General features: G+C 36.2%; 1 protein-coding gene across 8 annotated transcripts in view; it reads left to right on the forward strand.

Moving 5' to 3' along the window:
• Nucleotides 1-1371: 1371 nt before the first annotated feature.
• The window catches only part of LOC141507115 (OX-2 membrane glycoprotein-like), a 74985-nt gene continuing 53498 nt past the window's right edge, over nucleotides 1372-22858 (forward strand). For 4 of the 8 annotated variants that reach the window (XR_012474077.1, XM_074214502.1, XM_074214503.1 and 1 more), the window contains exons 1-3: nucleotides 1391-1524; nucleotides 10209-10290; nucleotides 13116-13442. Coding sequence is in view for 7 of the 8 variants with exons in the window: in XM_074214502.1 (XP_074070603.1) it covers nucleotides 1513-1524; nucleotides 10209-10290; nucleotides 13116-13442 (421 nt within the window). In the remaining variant the exon portion in view is untranslated. The other 4 variants (XM_074214506.1, XM_074214505.1, XM_074214507.1 and 1 more) reach the window with 2 other exon arrangements.

Consider the following 22858-nt stretch of genomic DNA (forward strand, 5'->3'; position numbering starts at 1 on the left):
GGAAATATACTTAACAATAGCAGCTGTGGGGAAAAATATTGAAGCAAGTTCTCTAATAATGGCCTCATTTCTCAAACATAGAGAACTGAGTCAAATTTATAAAAAAAGTGTCATGCTCTAATTGATAAATAATCAAGAGATATGAATAGTTTTCAGATGAAATTATCAATGCAATCTATTTCATTCATTTTTTTTTAAATGTCCTAACTCACCATGGATAGGAGAAATGTGGATTGGAACAATTTTGAAGTATTATCTTAGATTTAATGGTTTGGTTAATAGGAGAGCAGGAGAAAATGACAGTGGAAGGGATGTAGGGAAATTGAGATACTGATAAAACCATGCCACTACTAGAAGATATTAGATTCAGGAAGAAAAAAACCCCTATATTATAGAAATATTTATAGCAGATCTTTTCTGGTGGGAGGGAACTGGAGACTGAGGGGATACCCAGTGCTTGGGGAATGACTGAACAAATTGTGGTCTGTGATTGAGATGAAATGATGTTCTGCTTTGGGAAATGATGAACAGAATCCTCTTAGTAAAAAATTTACATAAGGAGATGTAGTGTAAAATGTACTGTAAACAAAATAATAGTAATATTGCAGGAGGTAAATCATGTGAATGATTTATCTTTTCTCAGGAATGCTGTGACTCAAGAGATCTCTGAAGGTCTTATGATAAAGAATCCTATCCATCCCAAGGACAGAGCTGATAGTCTGTGAATACACATTGAAGTGTACTTTTTTTTCCACTTTCTTTGTTTTGAATTTTTTTTTAGAGGGAGCTTATGTTTACTTTTGCAATGTGACTATTGTGGTAATGTTTTTCATGATTACACATTTTTAACCTATACCAAGTAACTTGCTATCTCAATGGGGGCTGTAGGGTGGGAGGAAGGAGAGAAATTTGTAATCAAGGTTTTGGAAATGAATGTTGAAACTTGCTTTTGCACGTAACTGGAGGAAAAGTAAAATAAAGAAAAAAAGATTTTTTAAAAAAATATCAGTCTCCAAGTATAGTGATGGTAACTGTTCTGTTTTTATATCCTACATCCTTACAAAAATTGCCAAATGTTTTGACTACTTTTTAATTTAATTTAATTCTTCAGGGATCTGTGCTAAACCATCACATCATCTGCAAAAATGATAGAGATTTTTGCCTTTGCTTATTCCTTCAAGTTCTTTCTCTTGCCTTAGTGCTGGGACTAGTGTAGAATCATAATGGGACAAAGGTCAGCCTTGCTTCATCGCTAACTTTATTGGGAAAGTTTAGTTTGTGCCCATTAGGGATTTACTCTTGGCTTTAAATACAAAGCATTATTTTAATATCTCCATTTATTTCTAAATTCCCTTTAACAAATGAAGGGAAGACAAGCCCGCCCCTTAGCGGGAGGAGCTTTATTCAATGCTTTCTGTAAACCTGAGGGAAAGTGTTTTGGGGCAACTCCGAAGCCTGGAGCTCCCTGAAGCCTCGCGACCCGCAGGGTAGGAGGCTTCCCTCCTCTGGCTGATGGGGCGGCAGGTAAGACACCGGGATGAAGCCGAGCCTGCGCGAGGCCCGGGGTGGGGAGCTGCGGGGGGCTGCGGGGGGCTGCGACCCGCAGACAGACGCTCCCAAAGCAGAGCCCCGAGACAACGGCCCCTGGCAGTTGTGCTGCGCGAGAGTTAGACTGGAAGGGAAGGGGAGGGGAGCCGAGGGGGCAGCTCGGGGAGGGGCCTGAGGAGCGCCCCCCGGAGCAGCACAAAAGAAGGGGTGCTGGATCCGGGCGACCGCCCCAGTTTTCAGAGGAGAAAGCGGAGGCTGGAGGGTCCAGGCGTCTCACCTTCAGGGTCTCTCTTACATTCAGTGGAAGCTCGAGACTTGGATAGAGAGGATGCAATCTATTTTTTTTTATAAAACAGTATTTTATTAAAGTTTCAGTAAACTTCTAAAATGGAAAGGTGTACTTGAGAACGAAAAATTTACTCCGACTTCATGACCAGCATCCTAACCCGTTATTATAGTTTAAAAATGATTGATTTGCAAGCTTTCAATGACAAGCCATGGTTATAACAAAATGGATTTTGAATAGGTAACTGGTAGATTTAAAAAGCACTGAAATATGTCGATTTCTTTTCTTTTCTTTCTTTCTTTTTTTAAAAAACCCTTTTATTCTGAACTTCAGAGATTAAAACAAGCATATCCATAGCAACAGAACGGGGGAAAGTTGGTTGGACATGAAACGGGTATCTATTATGTGCAACTTGCTATTCCTTGACAATATATTATAAAGTTATCATGGAAATTTCCTATTTTCCTCCTTCCACCCAGTTGGCTAACATTAGACACAAATATGTCATATATGTATTTGTGTTTGTGGGTAAAACATTCTAAACATAATTCTATTTATGAATTCCTTCTCTGAATGTAAAATAATATCTTTCTCCATATGTTCTTTGTAGTTACTTTGGGAATTTATAATAATTAAAATGACATAAAGTCCCCAAAAGACTGTTAAGTTGTTCTTAAAACAGTATCATTAATATCCTATTACAATGTTCTCTTGGTTCTGCTCATTTCAAGCATCATTTCATGCAAGTATATTCATGTTTTCCTGAGGTCATAAACAAAGGTCAAACTGGATAGATTGAGGTTTCTCCCCAGCTCTTGCAACCCCTGTGTTATGCTGTTCAGCTGGAAGATCCCGCCCCTTTCCCAGAGATTTCTCCATGTCTAACTTAATAGATAATTGCTTAATAACTTCTTGTTGATTATTGTTTTGAAGAGCACTATTTGTACATTTTTTCTGAGGAAGAGAAATTGCATATATATGTATGTATGTATGTAAACACAAACACACACAGACAAGCACATATATCCCTAAACAAACAGATGATACAATGTTGGCCTGAAGAATCTTTGCCTCTCAAGAATTTAACAAACTTCCAAACTGTAGATTTGAAACAATAGTCAAGAATTTTATTTTTCTCATGACTATGTGGCTTATTTACATTGTTCTTAATAGAAATACAAAATATGTTGTGTGCTTTTTTGAGGGTTTTTTAAAAATAAATTTGAAACACAAGGGAGCTTTCTCCCCCAAGTCCCCACCTCAGGTCCAATTCAATTTGCTTTCATGTTTAAAAAGTAAATATATTTTTTATTCTAAAAACAAATCTCCTTTTGAGAACAAAATGGACTTTGAGTGGGTATCTGGTAGATTCAAAAAGAACACTTTTCTTTCCTCTCCTTGATTTGTTTCTGACTTTTTAGACTGTCACCCCCAAGCTCAGACTTTCTTACCTTGGAGTTTCTCTCCTTCCCTTCAAGAGACCTTACACTAAAGATTGCTTAAAATACATTTACTCTTGAAAACACTGGCCCCCTTATTTTTCCTGGAGCAAGTTTTTCCAGGAACTTCCATTTTTGAGGAAGGGCCCAGGCCAGCTATATGTTTCTTTCCTTTCCAACCCTTTGTTTCTTAAAGCTTACATTTTTGGCGGGAGCTAGGCTATATAGCCATATGTAATATATCAATATATAGTCAAATGTTATATACAAAAAAGACTGAGTTCAAAGGGAAGAATAAGTCACTGGAAATGGTGAGAGGAACCATGGAAGTTGCCAGAAATTAAGTGTATTAGGACTTCAGATGAAGTTTACAGAAAATCAGAGCAAAGCAGCAGAGAGGAGACAAAAACAAAGAAGCAGGTGGTTCTGAACCTAACTGAGTGGGGGAGGAGGTAGAGGAGAGATAAATTGCCAAAGAATGTGATTGCACATGATATATGGGAAGAGAAGTAAGAATACTAATGAAATCAAGAACCTGTGCACCAGTTCCAACTTTTTTAAGAAGTATATCCCAGACCACTTTTATTTCTTCCTGATTTTCTCCAAGATGCCTTCCTATTTACAGTGTGAATATCTTGAACATATAATCAATCCTCAACTTTCATGGGGGTAACATTCTTAGAAAATGGAAAAAAAGTTAAAAACATGAATATTGATCTATGAGAAATAAGGGGTTAAGTTTCTGTGGCCACCAAAAATTGTAATCTTTCACTAAAAATTGCTTAAAATAAATTTTTCTTCATACAATTTTTATAAAAACATTAATTCTGTACTTTTTTCTATAGGAATCATGAAATAACCCATAAAATACAATACACAAAATACAATAGGTAACATGCAAAACATTTTTCTCACTAATAATTTCCTAGAATTCTGTGACCTTTGTGCTAACAACTAAAGAAAAAATAAAACTATACACTGATTTCAGACAATATTTACTTTTCATATTAAATGAAATCTATAGTATTGTAAGAACTATACAGCAAATAATTTTTAAAACTAAAATATTTTTTAAGCTGAACACTATAGTCCTGTAAACGTTTGAACTTTGGCTACCCTCCAAAATCAAAGGACTTTAAGCTCTGCTGTGGGAAGACACTGAGATAGTTAATGAGCTGTGCTGTAAGAATTTCATAAATTTCCTAAGGGTGTTAAGGGACTGATAAGTTTTATTTCATAGGCACTAAGAGATTGCCTGTGGGCTCTGTTCCCAGGGGATTAAAGGGCTCCTAGGAAAGGGGAAATACTTGGGTTTTTATAGGGGTTCAGAGATGGCTTATGTGCTGGGAAAGTTGTATAGGTCATCTTGAGAATAGTGCAAAAGATTATATCTGGGTATTCAAGGGCAACAAAGGCTCATTTTGGATAACAAAGAGCTATTGGTTTGTAATTCTGTTGGATTTCTACCTCGCTTTTCCTGTCTTTATAGATTCATCTAGCAGTGGATCTTTATCTATTTGGCAGAAACAGGGAACCCCAGGCAGTTGTCATCAATACAAGGTCTACCATGGAGAGGTTTATTCTCAGAGACAGCTTCTCAGAGGGCGAAGCAAGAATATATTTTCTTAGGATACAGGTCATGATATAGTCTACTAGAGAAGGGCACAGAATTTAACTATTTGCTTTCTGCCTAGCATTTTCATGGCAACAGTGAGATGTCAGTATCACCCCAACACTGTCCTTCATGGATGATGCATGGTGCTGGAGATTATGAAAAACATATAGTTTGAAATAATGCCTTAGTAATATTCATTAATAAGGTCTTTATTCCCATTGCCCTGATGGAATTTTTCTAGATTAGAAGATTATTCATTCCATTCTGAAGACTGTGAGTTAATATGTTCACTGTAGAATCCCAAGGTAAAAAATCCCCTATGAGACTTGATACTTCCTTGAGGAAATAACCCAAGCTATTTTCTGGCAATTGTCAAATAATTTAAGAGACAGAACTGCCAGTTGAGATTTACAGTCATATCTCTTGGCTCTTTTCTTATAAGTAATTTCCCAGTGAGAAACCCAAAAGATAAAATGTCTATCCAGTTTGGGATGGATTCGTAGCAGTCATATGTATTAGCCTCTCTCTACAACCCTGTTAGCTAAATTTGGTCAATCATAGAACATTGAACATTGATACTTTGCCATCGCTTTCAACCAATGACTGAGCTCAAAAGTTCCAAAGCAGAGATCCCAGATAACACATTGTTCACCATTACTCATTAGCTTAAACCACACTTATATCCCCGCCCCCCAATGTGAGAAGGTATACCTTTAACACATATGAGACTTTTCCTATTTTAAAAAAGGAAGAGTTGGGCAGCACTTTTTAAAGCTGCCATACCACCATCCCAAATCAGATGTGGATTGAAAATCCTTAAGAATCTCAATAAGCACATGAAGTAGATGATGCTAAGGCATCATTTCAAACTGTATGTTTTTCATAATCTCTATCACTATCCATTAACATGAAGGACAGTGTTGAGGTGATGTTGATGCCTCTCTGTTGCCATGGAAATGCTAGGCAGAAAACAAATACATAAGGTAACTTTTAAAAAATTGAAGATATAATCTTTGGTCTTTGTTTAAATACCACAGTTACTTCTTTGGATACACATGGTATTCTCCATCATGGATCCCCTAAAATTGTCCCTGGTCATTTCATTGATGAAGTTAGCAAGTCCATCAAGGTTGATCATCACCCTATGTAGTTGTTGGTGTGTACAATGTTCTTCTAGTTCTGCTCATTTCACTCAGCATCAATTCATGCAAATTTTTCCAGGTTTTTCTGAAATCCCGTTATTATTGCCCTTTGGGCTTAATACCAAATTGCTCTCCAGAAAGGTTGGATCAGTTCACAACTTCACCAATAATGCATCAGTGTCCCAGATTTCCCACATCCCTTCCAACATTGATCATTATTCTTTCTGGTTATATTGGCCAATCAGAAATTGGCTTTAATTTGGACTTCTCTAATCAGTAATAATTTAGAGCAGTTTTTTCCATATGACTATAGGTAGCTTTGATTTCCTCATCCAAAAATTGCCTTTGCATATCCTTTGACTGTCAATTGGGGAATAAATTTTTATTTTATAAATTTGCCTCAGTTCTTTGTATAGTTTAAAAATGGGTTCTTTATCAGAAACACTAGTTGTAAAAATTGTTTCCCAATTTACATTTCTTTTGATCCTGGTTACAGTGATTTTGTTTGTGCACAAGCTTTTAAATTTAATATCATCAAAATTATCCAGTTTGTTTTTTATAGTGTTCTCTATCTCTTCCTTGGTCATAAACTGACCCCCTTTTCATTGATCTAAAAGGTAAACTATTCCTTGTTCTCCTAATTTGTTTATATTATCTTTTATGTCTAAATCTTGCACCCATTTCAACCTTGCCTTGGTATAGGGTGTGAGATGTTGGTCTAATGCTAGTTTCTGCCAGATTGTCTTCCAATTTTCCCAGCAGATTTCACTGAAGAATGAGCTCTTAACCCGGAAGCTGGATTCTTTGGGTTTATCAACAGATTGCTATAATCATTTCCTTCTGTCTCTTTTGCAGCTAGGCTATTCCACTGATCTACAACTCTATTTCTTAGCCAGTACCAGACAGTTTTGATAATTGATGCTTTATAATATAATTTTCCATTAAATCCCTTGATATTCTTGATTTATTGTTTCTCATATGAATTAGTTACTAGTTTTTTCTAGCTCAATAAAGTAACTGGTATGGCACTAAATAAGTGGTTTAATTTAGGTAGAATTGTCATTTTTATTATATTATCTTGGCCTATCCACGAGCAGTTGATATTTGCCCAGTTGTTTAGATCTGATTTTATTTGTGTGAAAAGTGTTTTATAGTTGTTTTCCTAGACTTTCTGAGTCTGCTTTGACAAGGGGACTCCAAAATATTTTATATTGTCTGAAGTTATTTTAAATGGAATTTCTCTTTCTAATACTTGCTGCTGTATCTTGTTAGTAATATATAGAAATGTTGGGGATTTATGTGGGTTTATTTTATATCCTACAACTTTGCTAAAGTTGCTAATTGTTTCCAGTCATATTTTAGATGATTTTTTAGTGTTCTCTAGGTATACCATCATATCATCTGCAAAGGCTGAGAGTTTTGTTTCTTCATTACTGATTCTAATTCCTTCAATTTCTTTTTCCTTCTCTTATTGCTAAAGCTAACATTTCTAATATAATATTTAATAGTTGTGTTAATAAGGGACATCCTTGTTTTTCCTCTGATCTTTTTGGAAATGCTTTTAGCTTCTCCCCATTGTGCATAATGCTTTTAGATAGATATTGCTTATCATTTTAAGGAACAATCCATTTATTACTTCTCTCTCATGTGTTTTAGTCACATGTTTTTAGTTTTTAGCTTTTTAGTCAAAGGATTTTTCAGCATCAATTATGATAATCATTTAATTTCTGTTAGGTTTGTTATTGATATAGTCAGTTAAGCTGACATTTTTCCCAATATTGAATCAACCCTGCACTCCTGTAATAAGTCCTGCTTGGTCATAGTATCTTATCTTAGTGATAACTTGCTGTAATTGCTTTGCTAATACTTTATTAAGATTTTTGCATCCATATTCATTAGGGAAATTGGTCTATAATTTTCCTTCTCTGTTTTGACTCATCCTGGTTTAAGTAAGTATCAGCACCATATTAGTATCATAGAAGGGACTGGGCAGACTTCTGTCTTCACTTATTTTTCCAAATAGTTTACATAGATTTGTTTCCTTGAATGTTTGACAGAATTCACTTATGAATCCATCTGGCACTGGAGATTTTTTCTTAGGGATTTCATTGATGGATTATTGAATTTCTTTTTCTGAAAAAGGGTTATTTAGGTATTTAATTTCCTTTTCTTTTAACCTGGGCAATTTATATTTTTTATGAATATTCATCCATTTCACTTAGATTATCAAATTTATTGATATACAGTTGGACAAAATGGTTGCAAATTATTATTTTAATTTCCTTCTCATTGGTGGTAAATACACCTTTATCATCTTGATACTGTTAATTTGGTTTTCTTCTTTCCCTTTTTTAATCAAATTGACCAAAGCTTTGTCTGTTTTATTGCTTTTTTCATAAAACCAACTCTTGGTTTTAATTATTAGTTTGATAGTTTTCTTGCTTATGATTTTATTAATTTTTCTCTTTTTTCAGCATTTCTAATTTTATATTTCATTGGAGATTTTTAACTTGTTCTTTCTCTAACTTTTTTATTTGCATGCTCAATTCATTGATTATTTTATTCAAATAAGAAAAAAAAAGTATATTCCTTTATATCCCTGTTCAATTTTCTCCAAAGGTTTATCATGTCTAAGTTTTCTAAGATTCTATTCATGTTCTTAAGTTCATTCTTGTTTATTTTATGTAAATCTACCTCTGAGAGAGGGAGGTTGAGATCTCTCACCTGTAGAATTTTACTGTCTATATCTTCCTATAACTCATTCTTCTCCTCTAGGAATTTGGATGCTCTGCTGCTTGGCGCATACATATTTAGTATTGCAATTACTTTATTGTCTAAGATAGAAGTAATAAAGTCTTGACCTGATAGTGGCAATAGAAATGGAAGGAAATAATTGGCGTGGGTGTTGTTTTTCCCCATCATTTCCACTGTAGCCAATTCCTTATAGCATCATTTTGCAGAGAAGCTGGAAGGCTTTGCCATTTCCTTTCACACTACATTTTAGAGATGAGGAAACTGGGGCAAACAGTCCAGGGCTATACAGCTAGTAAGTATCTAAGGCCAGATTTTTCAGGAAGATGATGCTTTTTTGAATCCAGGCCCAGTGCTCTATCCACTGTACCACCCAGCTGTTCCGGACTTAGTGATTAAATGTCAGATATAGGGGGAGGAATCCAAGATGACAGTAAATTTTAAAATATAGGGAATTAGAAGAATGATGCAAATAAAAAGTATAGAAGAAACTGATTCTGAACAAAAAATGTTCTTAATTTGAGACATGTTCAAGTTGAAGTGATTACTATTTAAAGTCAAATGGACCTGTAATCTATTAAGTCCTGTGGGATTTCATTGGATTCTGTTTCTTTTAGGTTTCTTCTGAGATAATGCTATGATCTAGTTTTCTCACTGTGTAAGGTCACTTAACTTCTCAGTTTCATGATTTGTAAAATGAGAGAATCAGACGCAATACCTTTCAGAGTCCCTTTCCACTTTTAGTGTCTCTGATAATATGTCCTAATTTAGGGACAGGAGATTGGGAAAGCAGTCACACATTACTGATATTACAGCTTTTATGCAAGTCCTTCATTGTCTTCTGGGATTCTCTGGTCTCTGGGGTGGGGGCTGGGGTTGCTTCTAAATCCCTTTCCAAGGAACAGGAACCACTCAGACTTCTGGTATAAAGAAAAAAAAAATGATGTTTGTAAATCGTGTGAACCTTTCTGGGACTCTATTGTGCCATTGACAAATAGTCCCTGGCTATTCTCTGCTTAGTTGGCTCTTTTGCCTTGGCTTTCCTTACATCAAAGCTGGCTGTTTTGAAACCACAGTGAGGGTGTTTGGCTGCAAACTCATGTTCTCTTGTACATTGGGCACAAAAGGGGCGGCTAGGTGGTGTTGGGGCGGCTAGGTGGCGTAGTGGATAAAGCACCGGCCTTGGAGTCAGGAGTACCTGGGTTCAAATCTGGTCTCAGACACTTAATTACTTAGCTGTGTGGCCTTGGGCAAGCCACTTAACCCCATTTGCCTTGCAAAAACCTAAAACAAAACAAAACAAAATACATTGGGCACAAAAAACAAACAGCATTCTGTGTCAAACTAGTCAGTGCCCCGGAATAAAATGGATATCGTGATTTTACTGAAACCCAAAGGTTCATCTGAATTTTACTTTTTATCTTCAGGGGCTGAAGAAGTTCTTCTCTCATAGTTTCCCATGCTGTCTGATTTTTGGAATGACTCTTGTGATGCCAGGTTGGGCTCAAGGTAAAGACGTATTTTTCCTTCATATTCTTAGCAAATTGAGATAGGACCACTAGGTTCCTAGATATTATTTTGTGTTATATATTGTAGACTGTGTGCTAGTGATTCACCAGTTTGAATGTTTTTGAGGAGAATTTTTGTTTTTGATCATCCTAGTCACTGAGAACTGAGCAATAGATTGGATTGTCAAATGGGAAGTCCAAATACATCATTCAGGTGAGCCCCAGTCCTGGGTCACAAATAGTGTGATTTGATTGATAACTAAAGCAAGTGAATAGAACCAACTCAGTGATGCATTCTGCTGTTTGATACATGTTCTGTTGGTGGTTAAATTAATGTGCAGACCTTGACCTGACCTTGTTTCAGAGAAGATACTTCAAGTTTTATGAGAAATATGGAGAATTTCTGGAAGATTGACAGGAGAGTGGAAAAAAAGGAAAGGAAATAGAATAAGTTGAATTTGAAGTCAGTGTAAAGAAAGTCTTCAAATCTTTGTCCAGTTTTTTTTAAAGACAAAGCAGGAGAAAATGAATTGAAAAATTGGCACAGGTTTTTTCAGTTGTTACATAGCTAAGAGGAAGAAATATTTAAGAATTCCTAATAGTTCAGATTTTTACTGGGAAGGAAATGAAACTTGAACATTATAATTCCTATTAGGTTAGCCCTTGTTCTTAATTCTTCCTTCCTGAAAAGGGCCAATAATTTCATGAGGTTGATGTCTTGAATTGTAAGTAAATTAGATTTAAGTGAGGCAGTTCAGTGTAAAGTCATCAGTCCCACATTCTCCTCCAGAATCATAGGAATTCAGTGGCAAGATATAGGTCAGACTGACTGGTAACAGCTCTTCAGTCAGTCCTAGATGCCAAGTGCTAGAACTGCAGGGAAGCTTAGAAATCAAAGAGACCAGTCCCTCTCATTTGATAGCTAAAAAGGCTCAGTGAAATTAGATGCCTTGGCCAAGATCATTCAGCTAGTTAGAGTCACAATACTTTATTATTCATAAATCTGGAACAATTTAATGTTTTCATCAGTGATATAAATAAAACATTTAAACTTTTAGAATTCATTCAATTCAATCCCTCAAGTATTTATTCAGGCTGCTATGTAGCAAGAAGAGAGAACACAGCACCTGCAGTTGGACATTCATTTCAGTCATGTCTGACTCTTTGTGTTGGGGTTTAGATGGTGAAGATATTAGAGTGCTTTGTCATTTCCTTCTCCAACTCCTTTTAACATATGAGGAAATTGAGGAAAACAGGGTCTCACTAATATGTGTCTGAGGTCATATTTGAGCTAGGTCTTCCTGACTCCACACCTGGCCCTCAAGCCCCTGTGCCACCTGTGCTGAGAGCCCAGGAGACCTGAGTTCAGATCCAGCCTCAGACACTTAATAGCTAGATGACCCTGTGAGAACCAGTTAACCTCTGTCTGCCTCCGCTTCCTCAGATATAAATTGGGGATCATAAGAATGCTTTCCATAATTGTTGTGAAGATGAAATGAGACAGTTTTTGTGATGCTCTTCTCTATAAAAGTGCAGAGAAGAGGCTTAATTAAATGTTTATTAACTTCCTTACTCCTAGGAATGGAATCAGAACCTGAAAGGAATTGAGAGACCAGCTCATTTAACTTTCTCACAGTTTTTTTGTTTTGTTTGTTGTACATCTTCTTTTTTGAAGATGCTATCAGTAATTCATTACACTTTAGGGATCCTGAATTGTTGGAAAACTTGTCATTAAATTGATCAAACAAAACTTTGATCTGCTATGTCTACTTCTGGGGATTGCTCCTTCCTGTAGCTCCCCTCAAGAGCTAAACTCTTTTCTGGGAACCATGCCGTCAGATATTTGAGGCTAGCTTTAGGATTCCCCTGTTTGCTTGAATATTGGAAAAGGATCGCTCTGGAACAGACAGAAAACAGTGTCAAAGGGGAAACAGGAAATGAATTGTTTTCTTATTCCTGGAGAAAAGGAGATTGAAGGGCAGCATGTGATTTTCAAGGACCTGAGGCTTAACAGTCCAAATGATGATCATGAGTTATTTACTCAAGAAGCAGAATCATCTAGTGGATAGAATGCTGCACCTCAAGTCAGGAAGTCCTAGGTTCAAATCCTCCCTTGGATATTTTCTAGTTTCATGTTTCTAAGAAAGTTGTCTCCCTGAACTTCATTTTCTTTGTCTATCAAATGGGGACAATAATAGTGTTTACCTTACAAAGGTGTTGAAAGGATCGAATGAACTAATCTATGGAGAGTGCATTGTAAACCCTAAAGTGGAGCTGTGAATATTATCTCCTTTGTGAATAAAACTTGATAAAATGATTTAGTTGTCAGTAGCTAGAGGTGGAGATTTAGGGTCATAATTCTCAAATTATATAGTAGATCATATGAACTGTGAGCATGTACTTATGGTTTCCATTCTGCTTTATTTGCTGTTTCATTAAGTGCTATGATGCAATTTGTTACTGAAATCACATGTTCAGAATTTGGGGGTGTATGGGAGAAAGAGGCTTGGTTTTTCTCTTTTTCTTATTTTCTTTCAGTTAAGAAAAGTAAATCTGTTCATTGGAAGTAGTTTTGTACATAAAAGGGCTATACGAATATATTTTTAAAATTTTATTTATTTAAGGAAATAGGGTTAAGTGACTTGCCCAAGGTCACACAGCTAGGCAATTATTAAGTGCCTGAGGCTGGATTTGAACTCAGGTCCTCCTGACTTCAGGGCTGATGCTGTATCCACTGCTCCACCTAGCTGCCCCACACAGGTAACTGTGAATTAAGTTGATATTGGTCTCACATCAAAAGGAAAACAAACTCTCCTCCTCTCACAGGAAATGTGGTGATTGAGGCTGAGCCAGTGATTCTTGGGAGACCTGCTTCCTTAAAATGTTCCTTGAAGAATCTTCAAGATATCCTGATAGTCACATGGCAGAAACTCACTAATAAAGGACCAGAAAACATGGCAACTTTTAGCGAAAGCTATGGGGTAGTAATCCAACCAGCTTATAAAAATAAAATAGAAATGATGCAGACAGAGCTCAGAGAAACGACCATCATCTTCATGAGAACTGAAGTTGAGGATGAGGGCTGCTATCTGTGCATCTTTAACATCTTTGGTGCTGGAAGGGTCTCAGGAAAACCCTGCCTCAAACTTAATGGTGAGATTTTGTGCATATTCACGCATGCCTTCAGTAATCTGGGAGAATTCTTATTTCTTTTTGTTTGTTTGATGTTCTTTTTAAGTAAACATTTCTTTTTATGTTGTTGTAAAATTTCTCCCTGTATGCCTTCCTCTTTTATCCCTCAGATGTCATAACAAATGATATTTTTTAAAAGAGCAAAAGAAGAAGGGGGGGGAATAAGCTGGATTGACCAATATATTGACCAATATATTGACCAATATATTGAAAAAGGGGGGAATTCAGGGTTTCAGTCCCATGAACCCATTACCCTGCAAAGGAGTATATTGAGGGTATTTTCTCATATCTCTTCTTTGGGATAATGGTTTTTTTTTTATAATTTTGTTGCCTTAACTTTTTAATATGTTGTGATTACTCCTTCCATTTATATTGTTATAGTCATCTTGAATATTTTTGGGGGGTTATGTTGATTTTACTCTTTGTCAGTTCATATGGACTTTTCCTTGTTTCACTTTATTCATTGTGTTTGTCATTTCTTACAGCATATTAATATTCCACTATATTTGAGTGTCAAAATGTGTTCAATTATTCACTAATTGATGGGCATCTACTTTGTCTGCAGTGTATTAGTGCTGCAGTGATTATTTTGGTATAATTTGGTATAATATTTTGGTATAGGGGCTTTTCTTTTAGCAGTGACCTCCTTTGTTTTTCAAGTTTTAAGAATAATTTTTGTAATGTTGATATTATTCATTCCTTAAAGATTTGAAAGAAGTCTTCTTCAAATCTGGCAAAAACAAGAAGTTCTTTTTTCATTTCACTTTACTTCTCTGAGTCTGAGTTATTTAAGCATTCTCTTTGGTTTTCTGTTAATTGAATTCATCCATATGTAAGGAATTTTTGAATTTTTAGTCCATGCTATTTTAGGTCTTTACTTTCACCATCATTTCTTCTAGTTCCATTCTACTTTCATCTTTATCTCAAGTGCCTCTATAAAGAAAATCCTTAATAATCCATCTGCTGTTATTGTGTTCTTTTTATTGCTTTAACCCCATAGATGTTCCCCCCCCCCCAACTTTGTTTCCTGCACACAAACACATACACATACATACATTTTTTCTGGAATAATTTATTCTAAGTTTTGTGGGTTTTATGGTAGCTGTATTTATTTTCCTTTTCTGCATTTCCATTGTCTGTAGTATTTGTAAAAGAAATTATCTTATTATGTTTGTCCTTTCCCCCCCCTAAATGTTTCAAATGCCTCACAAATATCTATGCATTTTTCATTAATGTTTTGACCCAGGTTAGTAGGGTATGACATCTTGAGCTCCTTTACTCCACAGAGGACATCATTCAATATATAGCTAGCTAGCTAGCTAGATATAGATATATATTTACATATATATGTCTTCTAATATTTGCATTTTTCTATAGATATATTTTGAATGCTTATAGAATTTATTATTTGGCATTGAAATTAATAGGTTTAAACACTAAGCATCTTGAAATTAGCAACAGAGGTATGCATGCATGCATGCATGCATGTGTGTGTGTGTGTGTGTGTGTGTATTTGTTTTTTGGAGTTGAACTTCTGGAGTGAATTCTTTGGACTGACACTTTGTTTTCTGTATGCAGAGGTTTGGGTAGTTTTCTTGAATTATTTCTTACATTAGGGTGATTAGGTTTTTTGAGTTGTCATGTTTTTCTGGAAAACATGTGATCATTAGGTTTCCTTCATACTTTTTAAAGACATAATATTTTGCTTTGTAGAGACCAGATACATTTTTAAAAAAGGATTTTTGCTGTATATTTATATTCCCAATCCATTGTTTTCTTTGGAAAGTCTCATTCCTGTGAGTTCAAAGTAGGTTTTGTATTGTCTTTTTTTTCTGTACAGGTCATGAAATCTGCTTCCAAAGTTTTGATTTCCCTCCTAAACCATTTAATACAATACTGCTGTGGTTTGTGTTGTTGGGAAAGTCAGATGCTTTTATTCATCATCAGATATTCATTTCTTTGTCTTGAAACTGTTATTCAGAGATGTTTGGTTTCATATTCTGGAAGTTATCTTTGCTTCTGTTTTAATGCCTTCCCTGATAAATTATCTTTTTCTGCTCAGAGTTTTGAACTGAATTTTCTTCTATCTGTGACCTTTAGTCATTTATCTTCTATCCCACTTGTATTCTCTTATTTCTTATTTTCTGACTCTTCTTTGATAGCTGAGAACTAGAAACAAAGGTGATGCCCATCTATTAGCAGGTGGGATTGGCAAATTAGTACCCGGGGCTGGACCTCAAAGTTAAATCTCTCTCACTTCTGAAATACTGACTCATATCATCAAATGCTTTTTAAACATCTTGAATTCAAGTGTCTCTGCAGATTTCTCAAACTTAACATTTCCAAAACATAACTAATTCTACTTACCCTTATTATTACTCTATGGTGGTTTATCATTCACCCATGTTCATAACCTCTTTGTCAACTTCTCACTCACACATTTCACATATCTAGTCATTAGTCATTTTTAATCTTCACAATTGCTCTCTAAGCATTTAGATATTACCCTGGTTCAGATTTTAGCACTGTCTTCCTATCCCCCTCTCACCACCTTTCATGTTAGCAATCTCCAATTCATAAACCTGTAGTGGCTAATGAAAATTCCGTTATTATTGGCTTCATTTTAACAGACCTCATTCAATGAAAGGTCTTTCATGAGATCCAAGTAACACAGTGGATAGTGTTGGACTCGGAATCAAGAGGACTCAAGTTTGAATGTTGATTTAGGTGCTTACTAGTTCCGTGATCTAGATCTAGCTATTTACTATTTCTTCTTCATTTTCCCCATCTGTAAAATGGGGAGCACTTTCATCTGTTCATCCAAAATGAACAATAAATTCATAAAAAGAATTGAAGTCCTTTAGTTAGAAACTTTTCAAAAGAGAACTTAGGGGATTTGGGAGAATAGAGTGAATTTGATATGAAAACCAGAGTCTATATCACCTATTAGTGCCTTTCTTAATATAATAAGGTATAACCCTAACAGATAAATGGTTAAAATATGTGAAAAAACAGTCTTCAAAACTGCAGAGCATTCATAGCCACATAAAAATGCTCAAAATCACTAATAATTAGAGAAATGAATATCAAAACAAGCCTAGGTTTCATCTCACATCCTGCAAATTGAAAAAAGTAACAACAATCTTTATTAACAGGTTGGGAAAAGAGAGGATCACTAGGTATATCGTTCATAGATCTGTGAAATGGTGCAAACATTTTGGAAATCAGTTTGGTGGTATGCAAAGAGAATGACCAAAATATCAAGTGATGATGATTTTTGTCCTTTATTCTTTTTTTTTTTTAATTTTTGCAAGACAACAGGGTTAAGTGGCTTGCCCAAGGCCACACAGCTAGGTAATTAAGTGTTTGAGGCTGGATTTGAACTCAGGTCCTCCTGACTCCTGGGCTGGTGCTCTATCCACTGCATCACCTAGCCACCCCTTGTCCTTTGTTTTTGAAGAAGACCATGACATCAGGGAAGTGAAATCATGACAAGCACGTGGATTGGATTTAAGTGAGGAAATGATGTGCTAAGTTATCAGCATCACTTTCTCCTCCAGAGTCATCCAGGTTCAGTGGCCAGATATGAATCAAGACAACTGGAGATGGCTCTGAATGTGAGGCAGTCAGGGTTAAGTGACTTGCCAAAGGTCACACAGCTAGTAATAGTCAAATGTCTGAGGTGGGATTTGAACTCCCATCCTCTTGATTCCAAGACCAGTAGTACTCCATGTGAGAAGATAGCCCCAATCCTCCCCTTCATGAAGATGATAAATCCACAAATGTTACACATTGCATAGTTTTCATACTTTTTCAATATATCAAATTAGTCATACTTGCTTTTATTTCCCTTTCTAAAAATACTATTTATTGCATGGCATGGCCTTCTGGGAAGGAAAAAGGGAGGGATACATGGGATACTTTGCTAATATAAGAAATTGAAAATATGAAATAAAACTAAGTTAAGATAAAATAAGAGTTTCAAATCTCTTATTTATGTATTTCTGGGACTTCAGGTAATTTCCACACAGGGATTTTCCAGTGCTGTTTTGTACCCCCCACAAAAGACTATTTAACCATTCTTTCACATTAAAAAAACTCAGTTCAGAGAGGAGTGTATCCTCCAACTAACCGATAATCATCCTTGTTGCAGGGCAACAGTGGTTGCAAAGCAGTCCAAAGCCTGGTTTAAATATTTGCTCTAACACAGCTTCTGAACAAACAACAGGTGGTTTGTTGGGAACAGATCATTTATTTCTAAGCCTCCCAAGGTTCTTATTCATAAAAGAAAGATAGTTTCTAGGAAACTCATGATATATGAATGCAACAGTCATTCCAAGTTTGAATAGCATCTGTCTCTGATCTGTCCTTGCAGTTTAAGATTTCCACTGAATGCCAAATTAATCATTAATCTCTCTAGGTCAGCCAATTGCATCCATTTGGCTGATTAGTACTGGTGAAGGAGGATGGTACAGTCATTGCTTCAGTCTACTCTGACCTTTCTATGTGATGTTCTTTCTTTCCTTTCTTGTGCCCCATCTCTGGCACTGAGCTGTTTTGCCAAAATGTTACTTGCTTGGATTTGACTCTTCTATTTGACCCATTTGTCCTACCACTAGCACCATCTAGAAAGCTAGATGGCAAGGGACATATTGAAGCTGAACTTCAGGCCATGAAGTTTAGAGTTAAAATTCTGGCTCAGACAGTGAAAAGCTAGACCTTGGGCAAGTCTCTTTAATCTCTGATTCACTTTTCTCAACCACAAAATGAAAATAGTAAGAATGATGACCTTTATGTAGTGCCTACTATAGGCCACCTCTGCTAAACAATTTATGAATATTATCTCATTTTGTCCTCAGCACAACCTGAAAGACTGATGCTTTTATTCTCCCCACTTTATAAATGAGGAAATTGAGTCAGATTGGGAGACACAGTCAATAAGTGTTTATGAAACCAGATTTGAGCTTGGGTCTTCTGGATTATAATATCACCCACCTCACAAAACTGTATTAAAAGTCAAATGAGATTCTCTATGTAAGGCTTTAAAAACATTAAAGCACTTTATCAATATCAGTTATTATAATTTAATCTCAAACTAGATCCTCATCATTTCCTTCCTGGGTCCCCATGATTGAATACCCACTATCCCCATTTTACAGATAGGGAAATTGAAGAAGAGAGAGTAAATGGCTAGCTCTAGATCACAGAACTATCACAGAACTAGCAAGCACCTAAGTCAACATTCAAACTCGAGTCCTCTTGATTCCCAGTCCAACACTATCTACTTTGTCACTTGGATATCTCATGAAAGACCTTTTATTGAATGGAGTCTGTTAAGATGATGTCAGCATCTTATAGGTTTATGAACTGGAGAACTGATAAGGCTATTGATTGTTAACATGAAAAGTGGGGAGTAGGGGATAGGAAGACAGTGCTGGGTCCCCATGTTTGAATGCTATCATCTAGGCTCTCACTTCATTGTGGATTCATTCTAGATTCTCTAATTTGTCTCAGTAAAAGACAAAATTCATTGGCAGATGTTTGACCTGACCATAGTCAATAACGTTGAGCCCAGGGTCACCAATACTCAGCAAAGCAGGATAAAATGAAGGTAGAGCACCTTTACTCTAGCATGAGGAAAGGCATGCTGTTCTTTATATTATATCACTCCATCTCCTTGTCTGCCATGCTTGAGATATTGTCCTTCCTTCCTCATCATGTCACTTTTTATACTTTATCTCTTGGGCTCTGCCTGTCTATCTGTCTAAAACTGGTTTGTTCCACCCAGCATTATCTGACATTACTTATTTAAGACTATAATATTTTCCAGACCCCTTTTGCTATTACATTCTCAGTCTACATCCTTGATAAATAACTCAATCTTATTTCCATCCAGTTCCTGTAAATGATTCCCTGCAATGCATTTAGCTTTTATCTTCTTGGCAGATCTCCATACTAAAATGCATTCAGCATCCTATTACACAAGATTATACAATTGTTCTCTAATGTATCAGATATCAGTTTCATTTTCAAGCTATCCATAATTTAGCTTTATTCTTTACATTCAATATAATTTCCCACTCTTCACTGGTATATACCTTCTGTTCTGATTATTCCTGTTTTTATCATTGTTAACTTCCAAAATACAAATTCAGCATTCCATCTTCCTCAATCCTACCTCTTGAACCCCTTCTCTAGAATACCTTGATATACGCATCTAGATCTTAGCCTTATTTCAGGCTGTTTTGACATTCAAATAAGATCAATGGTAACTGTCATTTAAAGCATTTTGTATCCTGGCATTTCTTACTTTTCCAGTCTTCTTACACTTTACTCCCTTCCATGGACTCCCATGATCTATCTGCCCTGGCCTTTCTTGCCATTCTTCATGCAAGAGTGAATATCCTTGTCTTCCATGCCTAAGATGCTTCCCTCTTTGCCTCAACCTCTTAATCTTCTCTGGTTTCTTTCAAGATTCTTTTTAAATCTTACTTTTTTGCAAGAGGCCTCTGCTGTTCTCAATATAGCCTACAGTATTTCCTCCCTGATGCCTTCCATTTTCTCTGTCTCTATCTAGTTATCTAGATAGTTTCTCCCCATTAAACTGCAAATTCTTTGTGGACAGGGATTTTTACCTTTTTTTATCCCCAGCAATTAGCATAGAGCCTGGTATGAAGGAAATAAATAATAAATGACTTTTGACTGAATGAAACCTTGAAGATCATAGAAATAGCAATATAAATGTTAGCCTTAGTCATATAGAGTCCCATATCCACCATGAGATGTTCACCAGCTCCTCTTGCCCACAATAATATATCTTGTGTCTGAATCTCATTGTACAGACTCTTTAACACTATAATTGTTCTCTAATTATTATACGCAAGTTTAGTTTTCCCCAATTAAGCTTAACTCCTTAATGTAGTAGCATGGGATAGTGGAAGGAATGGTTGATCAGGAGGCAGAGGATATGAGTTCAAGTATATTGGACATAGGTAAACTGGTGTCAACATATATGAACCTTGATTTCCTCATTGGGGAAATGGGAGAATGGGATTGGATTAGAGCCTTCCAGATATAAACCTATAATATCTACCTCATGAGGTTTTGAGGATAAAATGAGATAATAAATAAAAAGTATGGGAATGGAACCAAGAGGGCAGTGTAAAGGCAGGGACTCACCCAAGCTCTCCCCCAAACCCCTCCAAATACCTTTAAATAAAGACTCTAATGAAATTCTAGAGTGACAGAACCTACAAAAAGACTGAGTGATACAATTTTCCAGGCCAAGACAACTTGGAAGGTCTACAGGAAGGTCTGTTGCATCAAGGTTAGAAAGGACCCACAGTGTAGCCCAGGCCACACCTCAACAAACTGGCTCCAGCCATTTAGGACATACGGTGGGGCAACTGGGTCAGTGGCAGTGGAAGTGGTTTCCAGATCTCTAAGCCCAGGGATTGCCTAGGACAACTTGAATGATCAGTGGGAAAAGTACTGCACCAAAGTGAGACTGGAACACAGGTCAGCGAAGACCTCAGCAGCACAGACCCAACCCCAGTAGACCAGAAGCAAGCCTTAGGACCTAATCAGTAGTGGAAGATACTTCTGGAGTTCTCAGTCCATGAAAAATAGGAGGGATCAGCAGAGATTGCAGGGGTATCTTTCCTATCCCTGAGGCGAGACTCTATGGCTTTGCCCATACTTAGATCCAGTTTCCAATCTGGGGCCCCAGTCCCAGGAACAGGAACAGAAGCCCAACAGAGCTTATTGCCATAGTGGAACTGGGACTCTCCTCACAGTTCCAAGGCAGAAAGGAGTATTTTCAGTAACCCACAGAGAAGAGCACAGGCCAGGAGATTGAGAACTTGCAGGTCCCTGGGGATAGCTCTAAAAGTAACTTCCAAAACCTTCAAAAACTTTGAACAGTGAGTCCTCCACCCCAGAAGCAGAGTTCCATCTTAATAAAGAGTCATAGACTGGGAAAATGAGTACAGAGCAGAAGTAAAAGAAATCCAATCATAGACAGTTTTACTTTGGGCATATAGAAGATCAAAATACACAGAAGATAAGTCAAAGATTCTGAATCCAAAGCTGCCAAGGAAAATATGAATTTGTCCCAGGCCAAGGAAGAACTCAAGAAAGGTTTTTCAAAATCAAGTAAAGGATGTAGAGGAAAAAATGGGAAGAGAAATGAGAACTATGTGGGGAAAAATATGAAAACAAAATTAGTAGATGGGTGAAAGAGATACAAAAAAAATACTGGAGAAAATTATATCTTAAAAATCAGACTTGGCCAAATGGAAAAATTGGTCAAAAAGGCCAATAAGGAGAAGTATGCCTTAAAAGTTAGAATTGGCCAAATGGAAAAGAACATACAAAATCATACTTTTAATGAAGTAAATAATTCCTTAAAGTATAGAATGGAGCAAAGGGAAGTTGATGACTTTGTGACAAATCAAGAAACAATAAAACAAAGCAAAAAGAATAAAAAAACTAGAAGAAAAGGTGAAATATCTCACTGGAAAAACAAGTGACCTGGAGAACATATCCAGAAGTGATAATTTAAAAATTATTAGACTATCTGAAAGCCATGACCAACAAAAGAGCTTAAACATCATTTTTTCCAAGAAATTATCTAGGAAAATTTCCCTGATATTCCAAAAGTAGAGGGTAAAATAGAAATTGAAAGATTCCATCAGTTACCAATCAAGACATTGATTTACTATTGGAGGAGTTATGAAATGATTGAACAATTCTGTAAAACAATCTGAAGCTATGCCCACAGGGCTATAAAATGAGGCCTACCTTTGGTCTAGCAGTGCTATTATTAGGTATATATTCCATAAAAGATGAAATATAGGAAGAAAAGAACCTATGTGTATAATTTTATTTACAGCAACCCTCTTCTGGTGGCAGGGAGCTAGAGATTGAGGGAATACCCAGTGGTTGGGGAATGACTGAATAAATTGTGGTTTTTGATTGAGTTGAAATATTGTTCTATTATGGGAAATGATGAACAGGATATTTGCAGTAAAAAACAAACAAACAACAAACTTACATGAGCAGATTCAGTGGGAAATGAATTATATATAAATAGCAATATTGCCAGTTGGTCAGCTGTGAATGACCTACCTTTTGTCAGCAATCCTGTGACCCAAGAGAATTCTGAAAGTCTTATGATAAAGAAAGCTATCCAACCCAAAGTACAGAGCTGATGGTGTCTGAATACAGATTGAAACATACTTATTTTTTTTTACTTCATTTTTCTTGAGGGGATGGTTATATTTACTTTTACAACATGACTATTGTGGTAATGTTTTTCATGACTATATATATTTTTAACCTAAATCAAGTAGCTTACTTTCTCAGTGAGGGTGAGT

Source organism: Macrotis lagotis, chromosome 1, assembly GCF_037893015.1.
Source record: "Macrotis lagotis isolate mMagLag1 chromosome 1, bilby.v1.9.chrom.fasta, whole genome shotgun sequence".
Taxonomy (NCBI): domain Eukaryota; kingdom Metazoa; phylum Chordata; class Mammalia; order Peramelemorphia; family Peramelidae; genus Macrotis; species Macrotis lagotis.